Source organism: Lacerta agilis, chromosome 2 (genome assembly GCF_009819535.1).
Source record: "Lacerta agilis isolate rLacAgi1 chromosome 2, rLacAgi1.pri, whole genome shotgun sequence".
In the NCBI taxonomy this organism is placed as follows: domain Eukaryota; kingdom Metazoa; phylum Chordata; class Lepidosauria; order Squamata; family Lacertidae; genus Lacerta; species Lacerta agilis.
In genome coordinates, this window is record NC_046313.1 from 115,709,131 (window position 1) to 115,727,870 (window position 18,740).

General features: G+C 44.3%; 1 protein-coding gene across 1 annotated transcript in view; it reads right to left on the minus strand.

Annotated features, from left to right (window-relative positions):
• LOC117042545 (zinc finger protein 208-like) overlaps positions 1-16,328 on the minus strand; it is a 42,054-nt gene extending 25,726 nt beyond the window's left edge. Inside the window, exons 1-8 of the mRNA XM_033142087.1 lie at positions 15,803-16,328; positions 15,565-15,646; positions 15,141-15,223; positions 14,803-14,929; positions 12,478-13,109; positions 4,044-4,553; positions 3,612-3,693; positions 2,877-2,953 (exon numbers count right to left, since the gene is read on the minus strand). Of these exons, the coding sequence (XP_032997978.1) occupies positions 2,877-2,953; positions 3,612-3,693; positions 4,044-4,553; positions 12,478-13,109; positions 14,803-14,929; positions 15,141-15,223; positions 15,565-15,646; positions 15,803-16,201 (1,992 nt within the window). The 5' untranslated portion in view covers positions 16,202-16,328. The remainder of the gene's footprint in view (positions 1-2,876; positions 2,954-3,611; positions 3,694-4,043; positions 4,554-12,477; positions 13,110-14,802; positions 14,930-15,140; positions 15,224-15,564; positions 15,647-15,802) is intronic.
• Positions 16,329-18,740: the final 2,412 nt, after the last annotated feature.

Here is an 18,740-nt window from a genome sequence, read left to right on the forward strand (position 1 = left end):
CGCCTATCCTTCACTGCCTCCCGCAGTTTGGCCAAACTCATGTTAGTAGCTTCGAGAACACTGTCCAACCATCTCATCCTCTGTCGTCCCCTTCTCCTTGTGCCCTCCATCTTTCCCAACATCAGGGTCTTTTCTAGGGAGTCTTCTCTTCTCATGAGGTGGCCAAAGTACTGGAGCCTCAACTTCAGGATCTGTCCTTCTAGTGAGCACTCAGGGCTGATTTCTTTGAGAATGGATAGGTTTGATCTTCTTGCAGTCCATGGGACTCTCAAGAGTCTCCTCCAGCACCATAATTCAAAAGCATCAATTCTTCGGCGATCAGCCTTCTTTATGGTCCAGCTCTCACTTCCATACATTACTACTGGGAAAACCATAGCTTTAACTATACGGACCTTTGTCGGCAAGGTGATGTCTTTGCTTTTTAAGATGTTGTCTAGGTTTGTCATTGCTTTTCTCCCAAGAAGCAGGCGTCTTCTAATTTCGTGACTGCTGTCACCATCTGCAGTGATCATGGAACCCAAGAAAGTGAAATCTCTCACTGCCTCCATTTCTTCCCCTTCTATTTGCCAGGAGGTGATGGGACCAGTGGCCATGATCTTAGTTTTTTTGATGTTGAGCTTCAGACCATATTTAGCGCTCTCCTCTTTCACCCTCATTAAAAGGTTCTTTAATTCCTCCTCACTTTCTGCCATCAGGGTAGTATCATCAGCATATCTGAGGTTGTTGATATTTTTTCTGGCAATCTTAATTCCGGTTTGGGATTCATCCAGTCCAGCCTTTCGCATGATGAATTCTGCATATAAATAAGCAGGGAGACAGTATACAGCCTTGTCGTACTCCTTTCCCAATTTTGAACCAATCAGTTGTTCCATATCCAGTTCTAACTGTAGCTTCTTGTCCCACATAGAGATTTCTCAGGAGACAAATGAGGTGATCTGGCACTCCCATTTCTTTAAGAACTTGCCATAGTTTGCTGTGGTCGACACAGTCAAATGCTTTTGCGTAGTCAATGAAGCAGAAGTAGATGTTTAAAAGACCCTTAATAAATTAGCTTAAACTGATCATCTTTAGTGGTGGAGTCCACCTCACATCCAAGCCTATCAAATACTAGGCGGTTTGAAAGCACTGCGAGCAGAAAAACATTACACACAAGCACACAAACTTGTGTATGTTTACAAGTGAGGCTGAGGGACCTGAGAAACCTGGCACTTTGGTGGTAGCAATGGGATGTCTCCTCAGATTTTAATGGGGTTGCTTCATTGTTTATTGTAGTGATGGACATTTCTGTTTTAGTATTTGTGCAACTGTTTTTTTTATTACAGGTAGGTAGCCGTGTTGGTCTGCCATAGTCAAAACAAAATTAAAAAATCCTTCCAGTAGCACCTTAGAGACCAACTAAGTTTGTTCTGAAGAAGTGTGCATGTACACGAAAGCTCATACCAAGAACAAACTTAGTTGGTCTCTAAAGTGCTACTGGAAGGATTTTTTAATTTTGTTTTGACTATGGCAGACCAACACGGCTACCTACCTGTAATAAAAAAACAGTTGCACAAATACTTATTTTGTTTTTGTTTTTTTATATATATACTGGTTATAAGACAATTCTAGCATTGAATGATGCATAAATAAATAATTGCTGTTCCTGCTACTAAATAATACTAGCGTCACCTAGAATGTTATTTAGGTGAGGTGGCTGGTCATTATTCTCTGAAAACCAAAATAAGGAACAAAATCACTCAATAAAACATGTGTAATATCACAAAGCAATGAATGTCAAGAATACATGGATATGTGAAAATATATCATTTCATAAGTTAAATTGTGCCACAATGAGTCTGGCTGGTAATTACAGTGGTACTGTCACGAGACATGGCCGGCAGAGAGGACTCTGCAGAAGGGGAGGAAGAGGCAGAGGAAAACAGGAACTTGGTTCATTCACACCACGAAAGTTGAGATAAGCCCTTCTTGCTCTGGATTGCTGCCTGTACGTTTTCACAGCAGCACAGAGATGAAGGAGCAGGATCCAGGTGGAAGTAGGCGGTTGGATTCAACTCCAGAGGAGGAGGAATTGGCTGCACCTGAGTCTCAAAGAAGCAGGAGGCGGAGCAAGCGATTAGAACAAAAGAAGACCAACAGGAAGCTGGGGTGGACTTGAGGAGTGTATCTGGCCTTGGAAGGTGCCGGAAGCCAGTCAAGTCAACCTATTCCAACAGTGAGGTATGAGTTGTGGGAAGCTCGGATTGCTGAAAGTCTGTTGTTGATAATAAACCTCAACTAGTTGAACTGCCAGCGTGTCGTGTCTTGTGTGGGAGAAGTGCTAAACCTGACCTGTGCATTGGTTCTTGAATGGCTTAGTTGCCGAACAAATCGGCTCCTGAACGCTGCAAACCGGAAGTAAGTGTTCCAGTTTGCAAATGTTTTTTGGAAGCTGAATGTCTGATGTGGCTTCCGTTTGAGTGCAGGAAGCTCCTGCAGCCAATTGGAAGCTGTGACTTGGTTTTTGAACGGTTTTGGGAGTCGAACGGACTTCTGGAACGGATTCAGTTCGTGAACCAAAGTACCACTGTAGAAGCTTGGTGGTTCGAGCCTACCCAGGGATGGCTGTGGGCAGGATTCCTGCACGGCAGGAGGTTGGACTAGATGTCCTTTGGGGTCCCTTCCAACTCTACAATTCTATGATTACTAATTTATTATTCCTCTCATCCACTGCTTTGTGATGTCATTATTCTGCATCGTTATTCTCCGCATTTAAACCTTCCTCGAGTAGCCTTTCAAGCTTTCTTGAGCGCAGATCTTTTTTTAAAAAAAATGAAGAGATGGAGAGATTTGGGGAACTGAGCAGAGGACCCTCTTTCCCCACTGACCTGTCCCCTTACCTGATCCAGCGTCAAAGAAGCTGCTTCCCTTCCACCGTGAAGTGGTTGTTGAGGTTTTACTGGCATTGTTTGGTCACCTGGGATAAACAATAGGTAAGTGGGAAGTTGGTAGCACAACACAGAGATTCAGCGATGTATGTCTAACTATACTTGAGCCTTAGGAAAAATCTTACCTGCTAAGTGTTTCTACCCATTTTATATTTCAGTTGCATGAAAAAGCATCTCTCGCCCTTTGGGCTCTTGGCTGCAAAAACAAAGTGCGGGTCCCCATGTATAAACTACAACAGGGGTAGGCAACCTAAGGCCCGTGGGCCGGATACGGCCCAATTGCCTTCTCAATCTGGGAATCAGTGTGTTTTTACATGAGTAGAATGTGTCCTTTTATTTAAAATGCACCTCTGGGTTATTGGTGGGGCCTGCCTGGTGTTTTTACATGAGTAGAATGTGTGCTTATATTTAAAATGCATCTCTGGGTTATTTGTGGGGCATAGGAATTCGTTCATTTTTTTCTTCAAAATATAGGCTGGCCCACCACATGGTATGAGGGACAGTGGACCGGCCAATGGCTGAAAAAGGCTGTTGACCCCTGAACTAGAGGAATGTTGTAAGTAATCACATTTTTGAGCTGTGGGAAAGGCTGGATACAAGTGTCTTCTCTCAAAGGATCAAGGAGCCCAGACAATTATTTCACAATGGAGAGAGGGACACCAAATGGAGATAAAAAAGTGATCTTACCCGGTGGCCTCTGTCTGGTATTCAGTGGGGAGCTCTCTGCCTCAGGAAGACCAGCGCTTACTTCTGTAAACAGATCCTTTACCTGAAACAGCAACAAGTATTGAAGACATCAAATGGGGAGAAGGATTAGAAAAAGAGTGGCAGAAGCAAAATAAAATAAAATAAAATATAAAATATAAAATATAAAATATAAAATATAAAATATAAAATATAAAATATAAAATATAAAATATAAAATATAAAATATAAAATATAAAATATAAAATATAAAATATAAAATATAAAATATAAAATATAAAATATAAAATATAAAATAGTGGCATTGGCTATCCTTCCCTGGATGCTTTCCTGGAAAAGTTGGACAATTTTAAGAGATGCTCAGGATATCTACCCTCATGTTGGTTCTATCTAGCTTACCGTAAATGCTCTCACCTTCTGCTCTTCCTGCTTCTTGTCCTCTGCCTGGCTCAGGAGGAAACCTTCAGCCAGGGCCACCGCCTGGGAACTGGTCTCTGCTCCACACTCCTTCACCCAGCTCTCCATCTCTGGTGGAAGAACAGTAAGGAACTGCTCCAGGATGACCAGGTCAAGCATTTGATTTTTCGTGTGCTGCTCTGGATTGAGCCACTGATGGCAAAAACGGTGGAGTTGGCTGCAAACCTCTCGAGGCCCCACAGCCTCCTGGTAGCAGAAATGCCTGAAACGCTGGCATTGTACGAACGAGTTGAGCTTGTCCTCTTTGCCCAGCATCTTCTGCACTGTTTCTTCCCAGAATCCTCCACTGCTCCCAGTCTTGATGGGCTCATGTCCTCTTCCTGCTCCAGGGGCAACTGAGTCTTCCTTATCCATATTTCTTTCACAGAAGCTTCTAACAGGTCCGGAGAGACTCCCTTTTGGCTTCTGCCAATTTCTCTCTGTCCTAAATAGGTGCGCTAACAAGTCCTACAAAGCCAAGACATTGTTCTATTATAGAATTACTACACTGTCACATTTCCCTGAAATAAAGTAAGGTCCTAAGAAGAGTCTGCTGGATCAGGCCAATGACCCATGCCATCCAGCATCCTGTTCTCAATGTAGCTCACCAGAGGCTGGTGGGAAACCTGCAACCAGGATCTGAGCACAAGAGCCCTCCCCACTCCTGTGGTTTTCAGTATTTGGTATTCAGAAAGATTACTGACTTCAACTGTGGAGGCAGCCATGGATTGCAATATCCAGTAGTTTTCGGGGTGGGTGAGTGGGTGTGCTTTGTATTCAGTCTGAAAAGGTCCCCCTCTGCATTGTGGGGGGTTGCACTTCTGCATGGGCACATGCATGTCAGTCATGTGCCTTGGTAAGCGTGTGGTGGTGTGGGAGGTGGTGTTGATTCTAACCAAATTAAAATGAAATAAAATTAAAAATTCCTTCCAGTAGCACCTTAGAGACCAACTAAGTTTGTTCCTGGTATGAGCTTTCATGTGCATGCACACTTCTTCAGATACACTGAAACGGAAGTCACCAGACCCTTAAATATAGTGAGGGAGTGGGGAGGGGTATTACTCAGAAGGGTGGTGGGAAGGACTTACAGGCCTTTCCCTGTAAGACCCTGTAAAAATGGTTTTCCACACCTATCAGCTGATCACCCATTCCCCCCACCCTTCTGAGTAATACCCCTCCCCACTCCCTCACTATATTTAAGGGTCTGGTGACTTTCGTTTCAGTGTATCTGAAGAAGTGTGCATGCACACGAAAGCTCATACCTAGAACAAACTTAGTTGGTCTCTAAGGTTGGTCTCTTTGGTGACAGCAGTCACGAAATTAGAAGACGCCTGCTTCTTGGGAGAAAAGCAATGACAAACCTAGACAGCATCTTAAAAAGCAAAGACATCACCTTGCCGACAAAGGTCCGTATAGTTAAAGCTATGGTTTTCCCAGTAGTAATGTACGGAAGTGAGAGCTGGACCATAAAGAAGGCTGATCGCCGAAGAATTGATGCTTTTGAATTATGGTGCTGGAGGAGACTCTTGAGAGTCCCATGGACTGCAAGAAGATCAAGCCTATCCATTCTCAAAGAAATCAGCCCTGAGTGCTCACTAGAAGGACAGATCCTGAAGTTGAGGCTCCAGTACTTTGGCCACCTCATGAGAAGAGAAGACTCCCTAGAAAAGACCCTGATGTTGGGAAAGATGGAGGGCACAAGGAGAAGGGTACGACAGAGGATGAGATGGCATGAGTTTGGCCAAACTGCGAGAGGCAGTGAAGGATAGGCGTGCCTGGCGTGCTCTGGTCCATGGGGTCACGAAGAGTCGGACACGACTGAACGACTGAACAACAACAACAAGGTGCTACTGGAAGATTTATTTTATTTTATTTTGTTTTGACTATGGCAGACCAACACGGCTACCTACCTGTAACTCAAATTAAAATGGAAAACTGGCACCAAAAAATATCAAAAGGGGGAGCATGGGGTGGGTGGGGGGAGGGCATTAATTGTAATTCGATTGCAGTTGAAGACACCCTACCATGGAGATCAACTGCAGAGCCACTTAAAGTGCTCTCCCACCCACAACGTATCAAAAGGGGGCTTCCTGGCTTTGCAGAGAGGAGGGTTGAAAGAAGAATACGCTCTCCAGCTTGGGTGTTGTGGTTGATCCCCACTGGAACAGCTGATCCACTGCGGCCCTGGGACCACCCTCCTTGCAAAATAAAAAATAAAATCGCAAAATGGAGCAGGGGGTGATGAAACTCACCAGATTTCAGGAAGAGCCAGGGTTGCATCAACTGGGGAAAACAAAAGGCCACTTTCACAGACTCACACCCCTTCAAATGAGAATCCAGGCAGGAAGTGACTTTTGAAGGAGGTGCTTTTTGCTCTGGAGGACCTCGCCCAATTCTCCTCCTCCTCCTCCCCAAATTCCCTTCCTCTCTGGGACTCTAGTTCAGTTCGTTTTAACCCTGAGGAGGATACACAGCTGGACCATCTTTGCCTGCATCTCTCTCAAAGCTGGAGCCAAAGAGGGAAAGAGCTCCGTGCACACACTGCACACAAGATGGGTGTTTTAAACCTCTCAGGGACACTTCAGGTTCAAAAACGAAACGGCCATAAGAAGCGGTTCGGTGAATGGGAGGACGTTTGCCCACTGCGATCACAAAATTGAAATGCTGTCCCTGCCTGCAGCTATACAATACTTTGTTGCTGAGTTGTGGCTTCTAACAAACCTGCAGAAAACAGCTGCTTAGTCAGCCAGGAGCGATTCAAATGAGACCACCCACTCTTGACGTACCTGCCCCAGTAGAGCCGCAAAAATAGCTTTCCACCCCAAGGCTGGAAGGTTTTTTTTAAAAACATATTTGATATGCTTTAGGCATATAGTAAAGTCTGCAAGTCGTTGGGGGAAGAAGCTAAGATTTTTATTTTATTTTTTTGGGGGGGTGAGGTGGGGGTTTGGGAGAGAAGAGCTGTGGAAAATTATCCAAATGATCGTTTCTGGGGGTTCCCCCCCAAACCTCCAAAGCAGATTTTAGGAGGGTACCCAGACAAATTTCTATTGCGCAGCCAGCACTAATGGGTAAAGTTTGGAAATTGCATCTCCTAGATTTTTTTTTTTTAAAGGAAAATGTAAATAGATAAACAACTTAATACATTGAAAGCTCTACCTCTATCTCTCCATTATATTATAATAATCTAATCTAATAATAAATGCATGTGTCTAAAGAGGTCCAAGGTTGCTAAGTAACGGTGACACACCCTCCATTGTGACATATCATCCTGCCAGAGAGATCTTTGGCTACAGCAGAGGTTTCAAAACTTTTCATGTTGGTGACACACATTTTAGACACTCATCATTTCGTGAAATGGTAATTTGGGGTGTGTTAGTGGGTTGTTAACCTATCCATTCTCAAGGAAATAGGCCCGGAGTGCTCACTAGAAGGACAGATCCTGAAGTTGAGGCTCCAGTACTTTGGCCACCTCATGAGAAGAGAAGACTCCCTGGGAAAGACCCTGATGTTGGGAAAGATGGAGGGCACAAGGAGAAGGGGACGACAGAGGACGAGATGGTTGGACAGTGTTCTCGAAGCTACCAACATGAGTCTGACCAAACTGCAAGAGGCAGTGGAGGATAGGCGTGCCTGGCGTGCTCTGGTCCATGGGGTCACGAAGAGTCAGACACGACTGAACGACAACAACAAGTGGGTTGTTGTTTTTATTCTGATTATATATCTTGCGATATAATAATAATAATAATAATAATAATAATAATAATAATCAGTTCTACTAGCAAACCAGAGGTTAAACTAACCCCTTTCCAACGCCAGGAGGAGCGTGGGCAGCATTCACACGACACACCTACAAACTGCCGCCGACACACCAATGTGTCGTGACACACCGTTTGGAAAGCTCTGGGCTAGATAGAGCAAGCCTTTCCAGGGTTTAGGGAGGGGGGATAATTTTTTTCCCAGAGGTCTGGAAATTTATTTGCTCCCATTGTTCGCCTCTGGTGTGGCACCCTTAAGAAGACTTAACCAACTCAAGCGACAACCTTGCATGTATTTAATAGGTGGCACCCTCATGGACTTCAGCAGATGTTGAGCTGTTTGCCATTGTAACTGACTTGTACGGGTTTCTCTATTAAAAGATATAAAAACACATAAGGGAGGGAGAGAGGGATGGATGGATGGAATGTTGGGGTGTGTCCTGTGCTGATTGGCTGAGGTTGAAGTGTGACAGTTAGAACAGGTGGGTGGGTGGGAGAGAAAAGGACAGTTGGTTTTTGGAGGGAAACGGGAAAAGGTGGCTGGTTTGAGTGCTGAGTAGGCAGGATTGGATAGGAATAGGATTTAGAAAAAGAGTTATAAGCACACATTATGAAACGCAAACACTGTTATTGATAACAAACCACAGAAGAATGTGTTATAACCAGCTTTTACTATAATAATAATTTGTTCCTATGTCCTCATGTCTGGCCAAGCTACCAAGACTGCAACAGAGTCAGTCACAGATGGGCCATTCCATGAAAAATGAGCCTGATAAGAATGCTAGATGAGCGCTGGACTTTATTTTTTTTTAAAGCTAAAGACAAAAGAAGTTTATTTTATGGACCTTTTCAAAACTCCACCCACGTAGTCTTCACAGAAGTGTTCAAGTTAAAAGTTTTCTGATGGTTGTCCCACCCGTGACAGCATTTTTTCCTTAATTTTGTATCGTTAAATTTCTTAAACTTAATTCCTGATTGCATAGTTGTAACCAATAAACATTGATTTAAATAGATATGCTGAGTGTGATTCACCTCCCAACTCACAGTTTTTCTATAAATCAAAACTTATCTCAAGCTCCATGTCCTTTTTTTGTCCCACCCGTGACAACACTTTTAACATTTAATAAAATTGTCAAAAATATCCATAAAAATTATAAAAAAAATTAGTAAAATGTTCAGCATCTTATTAAGAACATAGTTTAAATTTTGGTTGTTAATTTTTATGTATATTTACATTGTTACACATGTGTGAATACCAAAAAACATGGTCAAAGTGTCCCACCCGTGACAATGGAATGGCCCAGATATAATTTTCTATATGATGGCAGCAGAGTCCTTTACCTTACCTTTTACCTTTTACCAGTTGTTAGGAGATTGCTTGAAGTATTGGAAGCCCAGAGCCAGGAACCTTATAAGGTGTCAGACATAAGGCAAACGGGGGACATGGCAGGAGGGAGGCTGAGAGAACTTTTATAAAGCAAAAGTGTTTAGTGGTTTGAGTTAAAGGGCACTCTTGCTCCAAGTGGTGGGCTTGGGTAGGGGAGGGTATGACAAATGGCTGTTCTGGGATAGGCCCAGGCTAGATAGCCACTCTGAACCAAGCTAAGACATTTTCCTGAGCCGATAAGGTTGTTTTCAAGGTAGCACTACAGAGAACATTTCTTTTGTGCTGGGCTTTCTCCTTGTGCAATGGAAGGGGTTGCTCCTGCACACCCCTTATATTTACCTATTACATTTATATATCACCTAATATATCGTCGGACCGCCGCTTACGCGGCCCCCTTTGGAGCCGCAGAGCGAAAAGGCAGCTTAAAAGGGGGCTGTGGAAGCGGCGGCAGCCCACCGATGGAGTGCGCCTGTGTGACATTTCACACAGGCGCACTCCGTCGTGACGTCACAATGTGGGGAGGTACCGGTAGCTTAGGCTGAGAGACCGTGACTGGCCCAAGATCACCCAGTGAGCTTTGTGATTGAGTGAATCCTGGTATTCTAGGTTATAGTCAAACTCTCCAAGGATTCCACCACTCTGTTATGGGGCTCCCTCATCCCTTCAGGGGATGGCATGGGTGCAAGCAGGAGGAGGAGCACAAATATAATTGAATGCTACCCTAAGGATTTATACAACTGTCATGTTTAAATGTCCACTGTTTTGTTGCAAATGAGAAGGAGGAAGAGAATGAGAACAAGCGGAAGCCACACTTTTGTCCTAGCAGAGAAGCAACAGTGACAGCAGGGGCCTCTTCTGAACCAAAACAAGACACCTTTATTTATTGTATGTATTATTTCATTTTATATATTTATACACTGCTTTAAACTTAAGACCGTCCCTAGCTGGCTAACTATTATTGTTGTTATTATTATTTATTAAATTTCTATTACAAACCATGTAGCAATGAAACTGAGAAGCTACAATATAATACTATCCAATGCAATGTTAAACAAGTTACAGATGGGTAGCCGTGTTGGTCTGCCATAGTCAAAACAAAATAAAATAAAAAATTCTTTCCAGTAGCACCTTAGAGACCAACTAAGTTTGTTCTTGGTATGAGCTTTCGTGTGCATGCACACTTCTTCAGATGTTAAACAAAACTGCAATGTGGTAAAACCAGTGTTTTTTTTCTGGGGTACTCTAAGGGTACACGGTACTGGCACCTTTCTTATTTTCAAGTGCTAAAAAGTGTGGCACCTACTGTAACAACCTCATGGTGAGTACCGGTACCTTTTTTCCTAAAAAAAGAGAGCACTGGGTAAAGGAATACGATCTTTACAAACAAAACCATTGCAAACTTTAAGAACAAACACTTGGAAACATATTTAGAGTCAGGGAATATTTTAGTATCTTCAGCCTTCCAAATCAGCCCCAATTCACAAAGTATGTACTACAGATCACACCTAAATTCTACCTTACATCTACAAAGATCATATAACGCCTACTGTACTTTGGCCACCTCATGAGAAGATAAGACTCCCTGGAAAAGACCCTGATGTTGGGAAAGATGGAGGGCACAAGGAGAAGGGGACGACAGAGGATGAGATGGTTGGACAGTGTTCTCGAAGCGACTGGCATGAGTTTGGCCAAACTGCAGGAGGCAGTGGAGGATAGGGGTGCCTGGCGTGCTCTGGTCCAGGGGGTCATGAAGAGTCGGACACGACTGAACGACTGAACAACAACAACAAGCTCATTCAGAGTCATTCTGTTCACACACTGCTCACACATCCACACATACCCACAGACGTAACATCCAAACACTCCAATATCTCAATCTGTAACTAATGTCATCAGCCACTCCTTCCTCTGAACAAAAGCATAGTGGAAAAATATCAAGGAGGCAACGAAAACATTGACAATTGACAATACACGCAGGTGCTGCTATCCAAACGCTTGTTATATGAAAATTCACTTATCCAAACATGATGGATTAGTACCTAAACCTCACTATACACACCACAGATTCATATATCGAAACAGCCAGACCTGTGTGTAGTACTGTAAACCAATAAGTCTTAAACAAGCCTTACTTTTTATGCGTTGATGGTCCCCAGCAGCTGTTTAACCAGAAACCATGTTGGGAGTAGGGGAGGAAGGGGGAGAGATCAGATAAATAAGGGTCTTTCCCCCTTCCTTGTTTGCCTTCAGCAAGGTTTCAGAGTTTTCCTGGGTTTTCCCGTCATTTGGGGGTCAAAATTATGTGGCTGAGAACACAGTAGAAATTTCCCCATAGGAATAAATGAAAATGTTGACTTGTTTTGAGAATGCTCACCTAACAATTTCCTAAGAATGCACTGTGTTTAAATAGCAGGTTGCTATCTCTCACCTAAGAACAGGTGGAATGGTAAAAGGTAAGGTAAAGGTAAAGGACGGTTAAGTCCAGTTGAATTTGACTATAGGGTGCGGCGCTCATCTCCGTTTTCAGGCTGAGGGAGCCAGCGTTTGTCCACAGACAGCTTTCCGGGTCATGTGGCCAGCATGACCAAACCACTTCTGAAGCAACGAAACACCATGATGGAAGCACAGAAATGCTGTTTACCTTCCTGCCACAGCGGTACCTATTTATTTACTCACACTGGTATGCTTTTGAACTGCTAGGTTGGCAGGAGCTGGGACAGGGCAACGGGAGCTCACCCCGTTGTGCCAATTCCAATGGCTGTCCTTACGACTGATTGGCAAGCCCAAGACACTCAGTGGTTTAGACCACAGCATCCCATGTGGGTGGAATGGCAAACACCTCCCCCTTGTACTACTTTCTCTCACCAGGTGCCCTGAGACAATTCAACCCATGAAAGAAAGTACTCCACACACAATCTTGAAGGAGGACACCCTCACAGTGTGCTTCAGCAATGCTGGTCTTGAAGTTTTCTGGCTGGAGGGCAACTGTCAACAATGAATGGTTCCACTCACTTCCTCTGCACTTCTGCCCCAACAAAACAACTCCCAAGGCCACCAGGAAGCAACTGGTGGCCTTCTCTCTCTCTCATCATTTGCCCCTTACCACTAGAACTGGAAAGCTTAAAGTGATTGTCTTATCATTTTGTATTTGTACAAGTGTAGTGGTTAAGTGCCCACAGTAAATTTGCAAGAGAGGAAGATGGAGAGAAAACCAGAACTTGGTTACACCAGAAGGCCCCACTTTTTATGATTTCACCCCTATGTGAATTTGTTGATGGGAAATGAGACTTCTCTTGCAGCGGAAGCTCTTTCCACATTCTAAGCATTGATACGGTTTCTCCCCACTGTGCATTGTTTGATGATGATGGAAGTATATGCTTCTCGTAAAGCTTTTGCCGCATTCCAAGCACTGATATGGCTTTTCTCCGCTGTGGATACTTTGATGACAACGGAAGCTCGTGCTTCTAGTAAAGCTCTTCCCACATTCCAAGCACTGATATGGTTTCTCCCCACTGTGAATTCTTTGATGGCGGCGCAAGTTTCTGCTTGCATTAAAGCTCTTCCCACATTCCAAGCACTGATGTGGTTTCTCTCCTGTATGGATTCTTTGATGGGAAGTGAGACTTTCCTTCCAGCTGAAGCTCTTACCACATTCCAAGCATTCAAATGGCTTCTCCCCTGTATGAATTATTTGATGCGAAGTGAGACTTTTCTTCCACTTGAATCCCTTCCCACATTCCAAACAGTGATATGGTTTTTCCCTGCTAGCAGTTCTTTCATGGGAATTCTGAATCAGGATCTCCTTGCACTCTAAATATTTAGATGGCTCCTCCACTGTGTGAATTGTCTCATGGTTTGTTGTTTTCAATTTGTTACCTTCTGCAACGGAGACAGAATTTTGTTAGAGCTTTAGGAGAAAATGGAGACCTAAATTACTGGAAAATACCATAGATTCATAGACTCATAAGAGTTGGAAGGGACCTAAGGGTCATCTAGTCCAACCCCCGGAATGCCTGTGAGAAAGAAAGAACTGAAAGGACTTAGATGGGAGGCAGATCTTATTGCACAGAGTTGCTAACATTAGCTGAGAGCTGGTTTGCTACACTGTTGGATTCGGTTGTTGTGAGAAAAAATGATGCCCGTTAACAGTTGCCTGTAGAACAAAGCTAAGCCAAATATCAAAATATAAATAATTTTGGCAAACTCCCTCAGAAAATATTGGAGTGAGGTAACATGACCAAGTTTTACGTGTTTTAAAACATTGACACTCCCTGTCAGTAACACTTGAGATGTCTAGCTCCTCTGTACAGTGGTACCTTGGGTTACATACGCTTCAGGTTACATACGTTTCAGGTTACAAACTCCGCTAACCCAGAAATAACGCTTCAGGTTAAGAACTTTGCTTCAGGATAAAAACAGAAATCATGCTCTGGCGGCGCAGTGGCAGCGGGAGGCCCCGTTAGCTAAAGTGGTGCTTCAGGTTAAGAAGAGTTTCAGGTTAAGAACAGACCTCCAGAATGAATTAAGTACTTAACCCGAGGTACCACTGTATTTGGTAGTATTTACAAATACCCAGCAGCAAGGACTCTTAGTAATGTGGAAGAAAATCCTGTGACCACTTATCCCTCAACCAGAGGATCAAAATAAGGATGAGGGACATTGGACACAAGACTAAAATTTCATAAACAAGTCCATGAGAGTTAAAGCTTAATAGTTACTCTAATTAGGCACGCTTTTGTTTCAGTCAAACCCACTTTACAGAAATAATAATTTCACTCAAAACTTCCACTTTAAATCTGTTTCTAATTAAACTGATTCCTCCTAAAATAGCTATTTCTTCTACGTGGCCCTAGAATGGCTATTTGTTCTACTAAGCCAGTAAAACACTTCCAACCGTCTTCTAGGATCTTTTCCTTCTACTCGGGGAAATGATCTGGGTTGCCATGCCTAGCAAAACCCAAAACACTCGGCTAATATCTAGCCCAAGACCTTTCTAAACCCAATCCAAGCCCTATCTGACAGTTAAATTGTCAGCTTCTATCTTTTAACTCTCCATTCCCTCCTGATTGGTTGACACACCACCCAGCCCAGATTGGTTTCTGGGTCTCCAAGCTCCATCCATCACAAAAAGCACAATCAAACAAAACACAATTTTCTTACTAAAACCAGTCTAGCTTAAAATGTTATGGGAATTTGATACTAGTAAAAGCCCACCTCTTTTCTGAGATGGATACTTGTTTGGCATAATCATGAAATCTGCTCCATTTCTGATGTCAGCGGTCTCTTTCGCCAACCAGAAAATGAGGTGCTACTTCCATAACAATTCCGAAATTTACATGTCAAAAGGCCTGGGAAGTTCAGACCAGTTTGATCTCTTGTTCAAAAGGGCATAATTGGACAAAGTATATTCAGAGATGAAACAATAGATTGCTGTTCATTCAATGTTAAATGTGGGGGCATATAGAATCCAGATGCTATAGGTGGCACTGTTGAGTTATATGATAATTTTGTTGGTACATCACACATGTAACTATTTTCAAAGTTGATATTATGATTCAATTGGGAGTCTTACTGAGAGAGGCCATGATCCCACAATTCTCCTCCATGACTTCGTTATGCAAAGCTCTCTGATCAGGATCCAGCAGCGCCCACTCCTCGTCTGTGAAATACACAGCAACATCTTCAAAGGACACTGAATCCTAAAAGAAAAAGAAAACATTTACTCCTCACAGACAGCATAAACATTAACTACTTCTACTCAGCACCCTTTGGAGACTTTGCCAGGGACAGATTTCAAAGCAGCAATGTGGTAAGAGAGATTCATTCAGGCCCTGGAAGGTGAGGAGGGGACAGAGGTGTTGTGTCCTGGCTGCCCCCAGCCTCTCTCCCCACACTGATCTGCCCCACTACCTGATCTTGTGCCACAGAAGCTGCTTCCCCTCCGCTGTGAAGAGGAGATGGCTTAGGAGGTCTTGCCAGCATCAGCCCGTCACCTGCAAGAGACAAAGTTGGTGGGAAGTCAGTATCAAGAACTACAGACAGGCCTTAGAAAAAAGGCTTATGTGTCAAGAGTTTACGAATATATGTGTTTAAACCCATTTAATATTGCAATTATGTGTCAAAACACTTCTTTCAATGTATCAGCTTTTGGCCACAAGTCAAAGTGCAGGTCTCCATGGATAACATAGCAAAACATTGTAAATAAAGTCATTTTTCGTCTCTGGAAAAAGGCTGGAGAAGAGGGTCATTCACCCCAAAGATTAAGGGAGCCCACATACTGATTTCACACTTGAATTAGGGGGACCATATTGAGACAGATCCCATCAACCCTTACCCAGTGGCCTCTGTCTGGGGTCTGATGGAGTCCTCTCCCACTCGGAGAAATCAACGTCCATTTTTGCAAACAGATCTTTCCCCTGAAAGAGCAACAAAGATTCAAAAGGCAGAATGGGAAGAAGAATAAAAAGAAGGAATGACAGAGGAAGAAACCTTCAGGGTTACTGGATATCCTTGGAGGCTTTCCTGAAAAGGTTTGACAATCATATGGAAGTACCAGGATAAAACACTCTCACCTGCTGGCTTCTCTGCTTCTCATCCTCTGCCTGACTCAGGAGGTAACCTTCGGCCAGGGCCACAGCCTGACAGCTGGTCTCTGCTCCACACTCCCTCACCCAGCTCTCCATCTCCAGTGGAAGGACAGCCAGGAACTGCTCCAAGATCACCAGGTCCAGGATCTGAGTCTTAGTGTGTCGCTCTGGCATCAGCCACTTGTGGCAAAGACGGTGGAGTCTGCTGCATACCTCTCGGGGTCCTTCGGCCTCTTGGTAGTGGAAATGCCTGAACTGCTGGTGCTCAACAAGTGAGCTAAGGGTGTCCTCCTCACCCGGGATCTTCAGCCGGGTTCTGTCCCAGGATCCTCTGCTGCTCCCTGCCTGGATGATACTGGGACAACTTCCTAAATCCTCAATCATCTTTGAAACTTCTTTTATGGAAGAACTGAACAGAACCAAAAGAACCCTTTCGTCTCGCGCCAGTTTCTGTCTCCAAGAATAAGACAATCCTGAGTAGAAGTGCTACCAGCCAGTGTGAGAGCCAGTGTGGTGTAGTGGTTAAGAGTGGTAGACTTGTAATCTGGTGAACCAGGTTCGCGTCTCCGCTCCTCCACATGCAGCTGCTGGGTGACCTTGGGCTAGTCACACTTCTTAGAAGTCTCTCAGCCCCACTCACCTCACAGAGTGTTTGTTGTGGGGGAGGAAGGGAAAGGAGAAGGTTAGCCGCTTTGAGACTCCTTCGGGTAGTGATGAAGCGGGATATCAAATCCAAACTCTTCTTCTTCTTCTCTTCTTACCAAGTTCTGAAAAGGCAAGCCATTGAATTGTTATGCTATAGAATTATTACACTGCCAGGACAGGGAAAATGTGGATGAGTCTGGCTAGCAACCAGATATATTTTGTATTGCTGTAATCCACCGTGGGGCATTTTAGTGAGGGCAGGCAATAAAACTACATAATAGCAGCAGCAGTAGTAGTCTGGTTGAATTTAAGAAGGTGTGGTATCTGTTCTACTGGTCTGTTCCCTACCACTCCTTCCCCTTGGGGCACCCTCCCTCTCTTTAACACTGTCACCCCTTGTTTCTGAAAGTTCCCAGCCACAGCTCTCCTCATACCTAAGGACCATGGCCTTGCATGCACAGGGTCCCAGGTTCAAGTCCCGGCACACCTCCAAGTATCTATCTATTTATTTAGCCATTTGTACCCCACTCTTCAGTTAAAAAGGTTCCCGGAGTGGCTTACAAGCAGTGAATTAAAAACAATACAGTCCCTGCCTGCAGGTTTACAATCTGGGGGAAAACAACCCATGGCACACAATGGAAAAGTGACAGGGAGGGGAAATCCAATCCAGGCGCCAATTCTTAAACAGTTGTTCTTATAATGATCAGCTTGCACAGTTCGGGGGAAGCAGGTGCCTATCCTATGTGGTTTATAAACCCCAATTCTCACCTGTTTCAAAAGCCTGACTTTCCACTCCAAACCCTTCTGAAGGAAGGAAGCTGAGACTTGCCCAACAAGTGCTTCACTCTGATGGGTTTGGGACTGCTCTGTTTATCTATTTTAATTTCTCTTCTAAACAACTGGATCTCTGCTTTTTTTTTTATCAGCAATGCTTTCTTAGCCGATCTCAAAAAAAGGACTTCCCCCTCCACCTCTTCTGAAGGGTTGGACGCCTGAATGGGTAAATGAGTGTCATCTTAGGAGTCTTGATAGCACTGCCTGATTAATTGCTGGTGTGTGTGTAAATTCTAATCAAAGTGCAATTGAATAAATACTTCCATGCAGATCAGTTTTAACACCACCGCCCCTCACGCTTTATTTCAAAAGGGGCCCTCTGGCTTTGGAGAGGACGAATTTCCACTCCCAAATTTGGGGGCGTCCCGTGGATGGATGGGCCGCACAGACGACCCCCCCCTTCTGCAACCACCCCCCTGCAGCCCTGGGACTCCCCTGTACCCGAATGCACAAACTACAGGGGGAATCTACTCACCACCAGGTTTCAGAAGGGCCCATCTGAAGGGTGCTTGGGAGAAATAGAGGGCTCCCTCCCTCTCTGCTCAAAGTGACAAATCCAGACAGGCAGGCAGGGGCTTTTTTTGGGGGGGGGGGGAGGCTCTTTCTCTGCAAGACTCCAGACCCTCCTCCTCCCCGCCCTCCTAATTCCCTTCCGCTCTAGGAATCCAGATAAGCTCACTTTAACCCTTAGAAATCCCAAGCAGCCAGAGCTGCTTAGTGGTAAAGCACCGCCTTGGCATACAAAAGAGTTCAGTGGCCTTTAAACTTTAAAAGATCAGCTGGGAAGATTTCAAGGGCACGCAGCTGGATCATGCCTCTCAAAGGAGAAGCCAAGGAGGAATCATGACCTTAGCACAGAGGGCTGGTTTGATCTGGGGCTGTGCACACTTCATACACACTGAAAACACATTTTATACTCACAAAAGAATTTTGGAAACTGTCATTTGTTAAGGGTGCTGGGAATTGTAGCATGGCAAACTACAGCTCCCAGGATTTTTGTATTGGCAGAAATGATAGCTGCTGATTGGAGCATGGTGCTGGTGGCGCCAAGGTTGCAGGTTCAGTCCCCGTATGGGAGAGCTGCATATTCCTGCACTGCAGGGGGTTGGACTAGATGATCCTCAGGGTCCCTTCCAGCTCTGTGATTCTATGATATGTAGGGTGTGCATGCAGACTCAGGGACACCTCCAGTTCCCAGCTTCTGATTTCTTGACTGAGAGGACTGGACCGCCTATAACCAATCAGGTTAATGGGTTTTGGCCTACGATTTCTACGCTGGGTTATTGAATCTGTTTAGAGGCCAGGCTCCCCGTTTCTGCACAAGAAACCTCTTTAGAAGCGGCAAAATCCAGCCATGTTGATGCTCCCTTTGAAGCAATGCCCCGTCCTTGAATGAACTTACAAAAACACTTTATTTTTTAATTCAATGTGGTTGTTTTGAGGA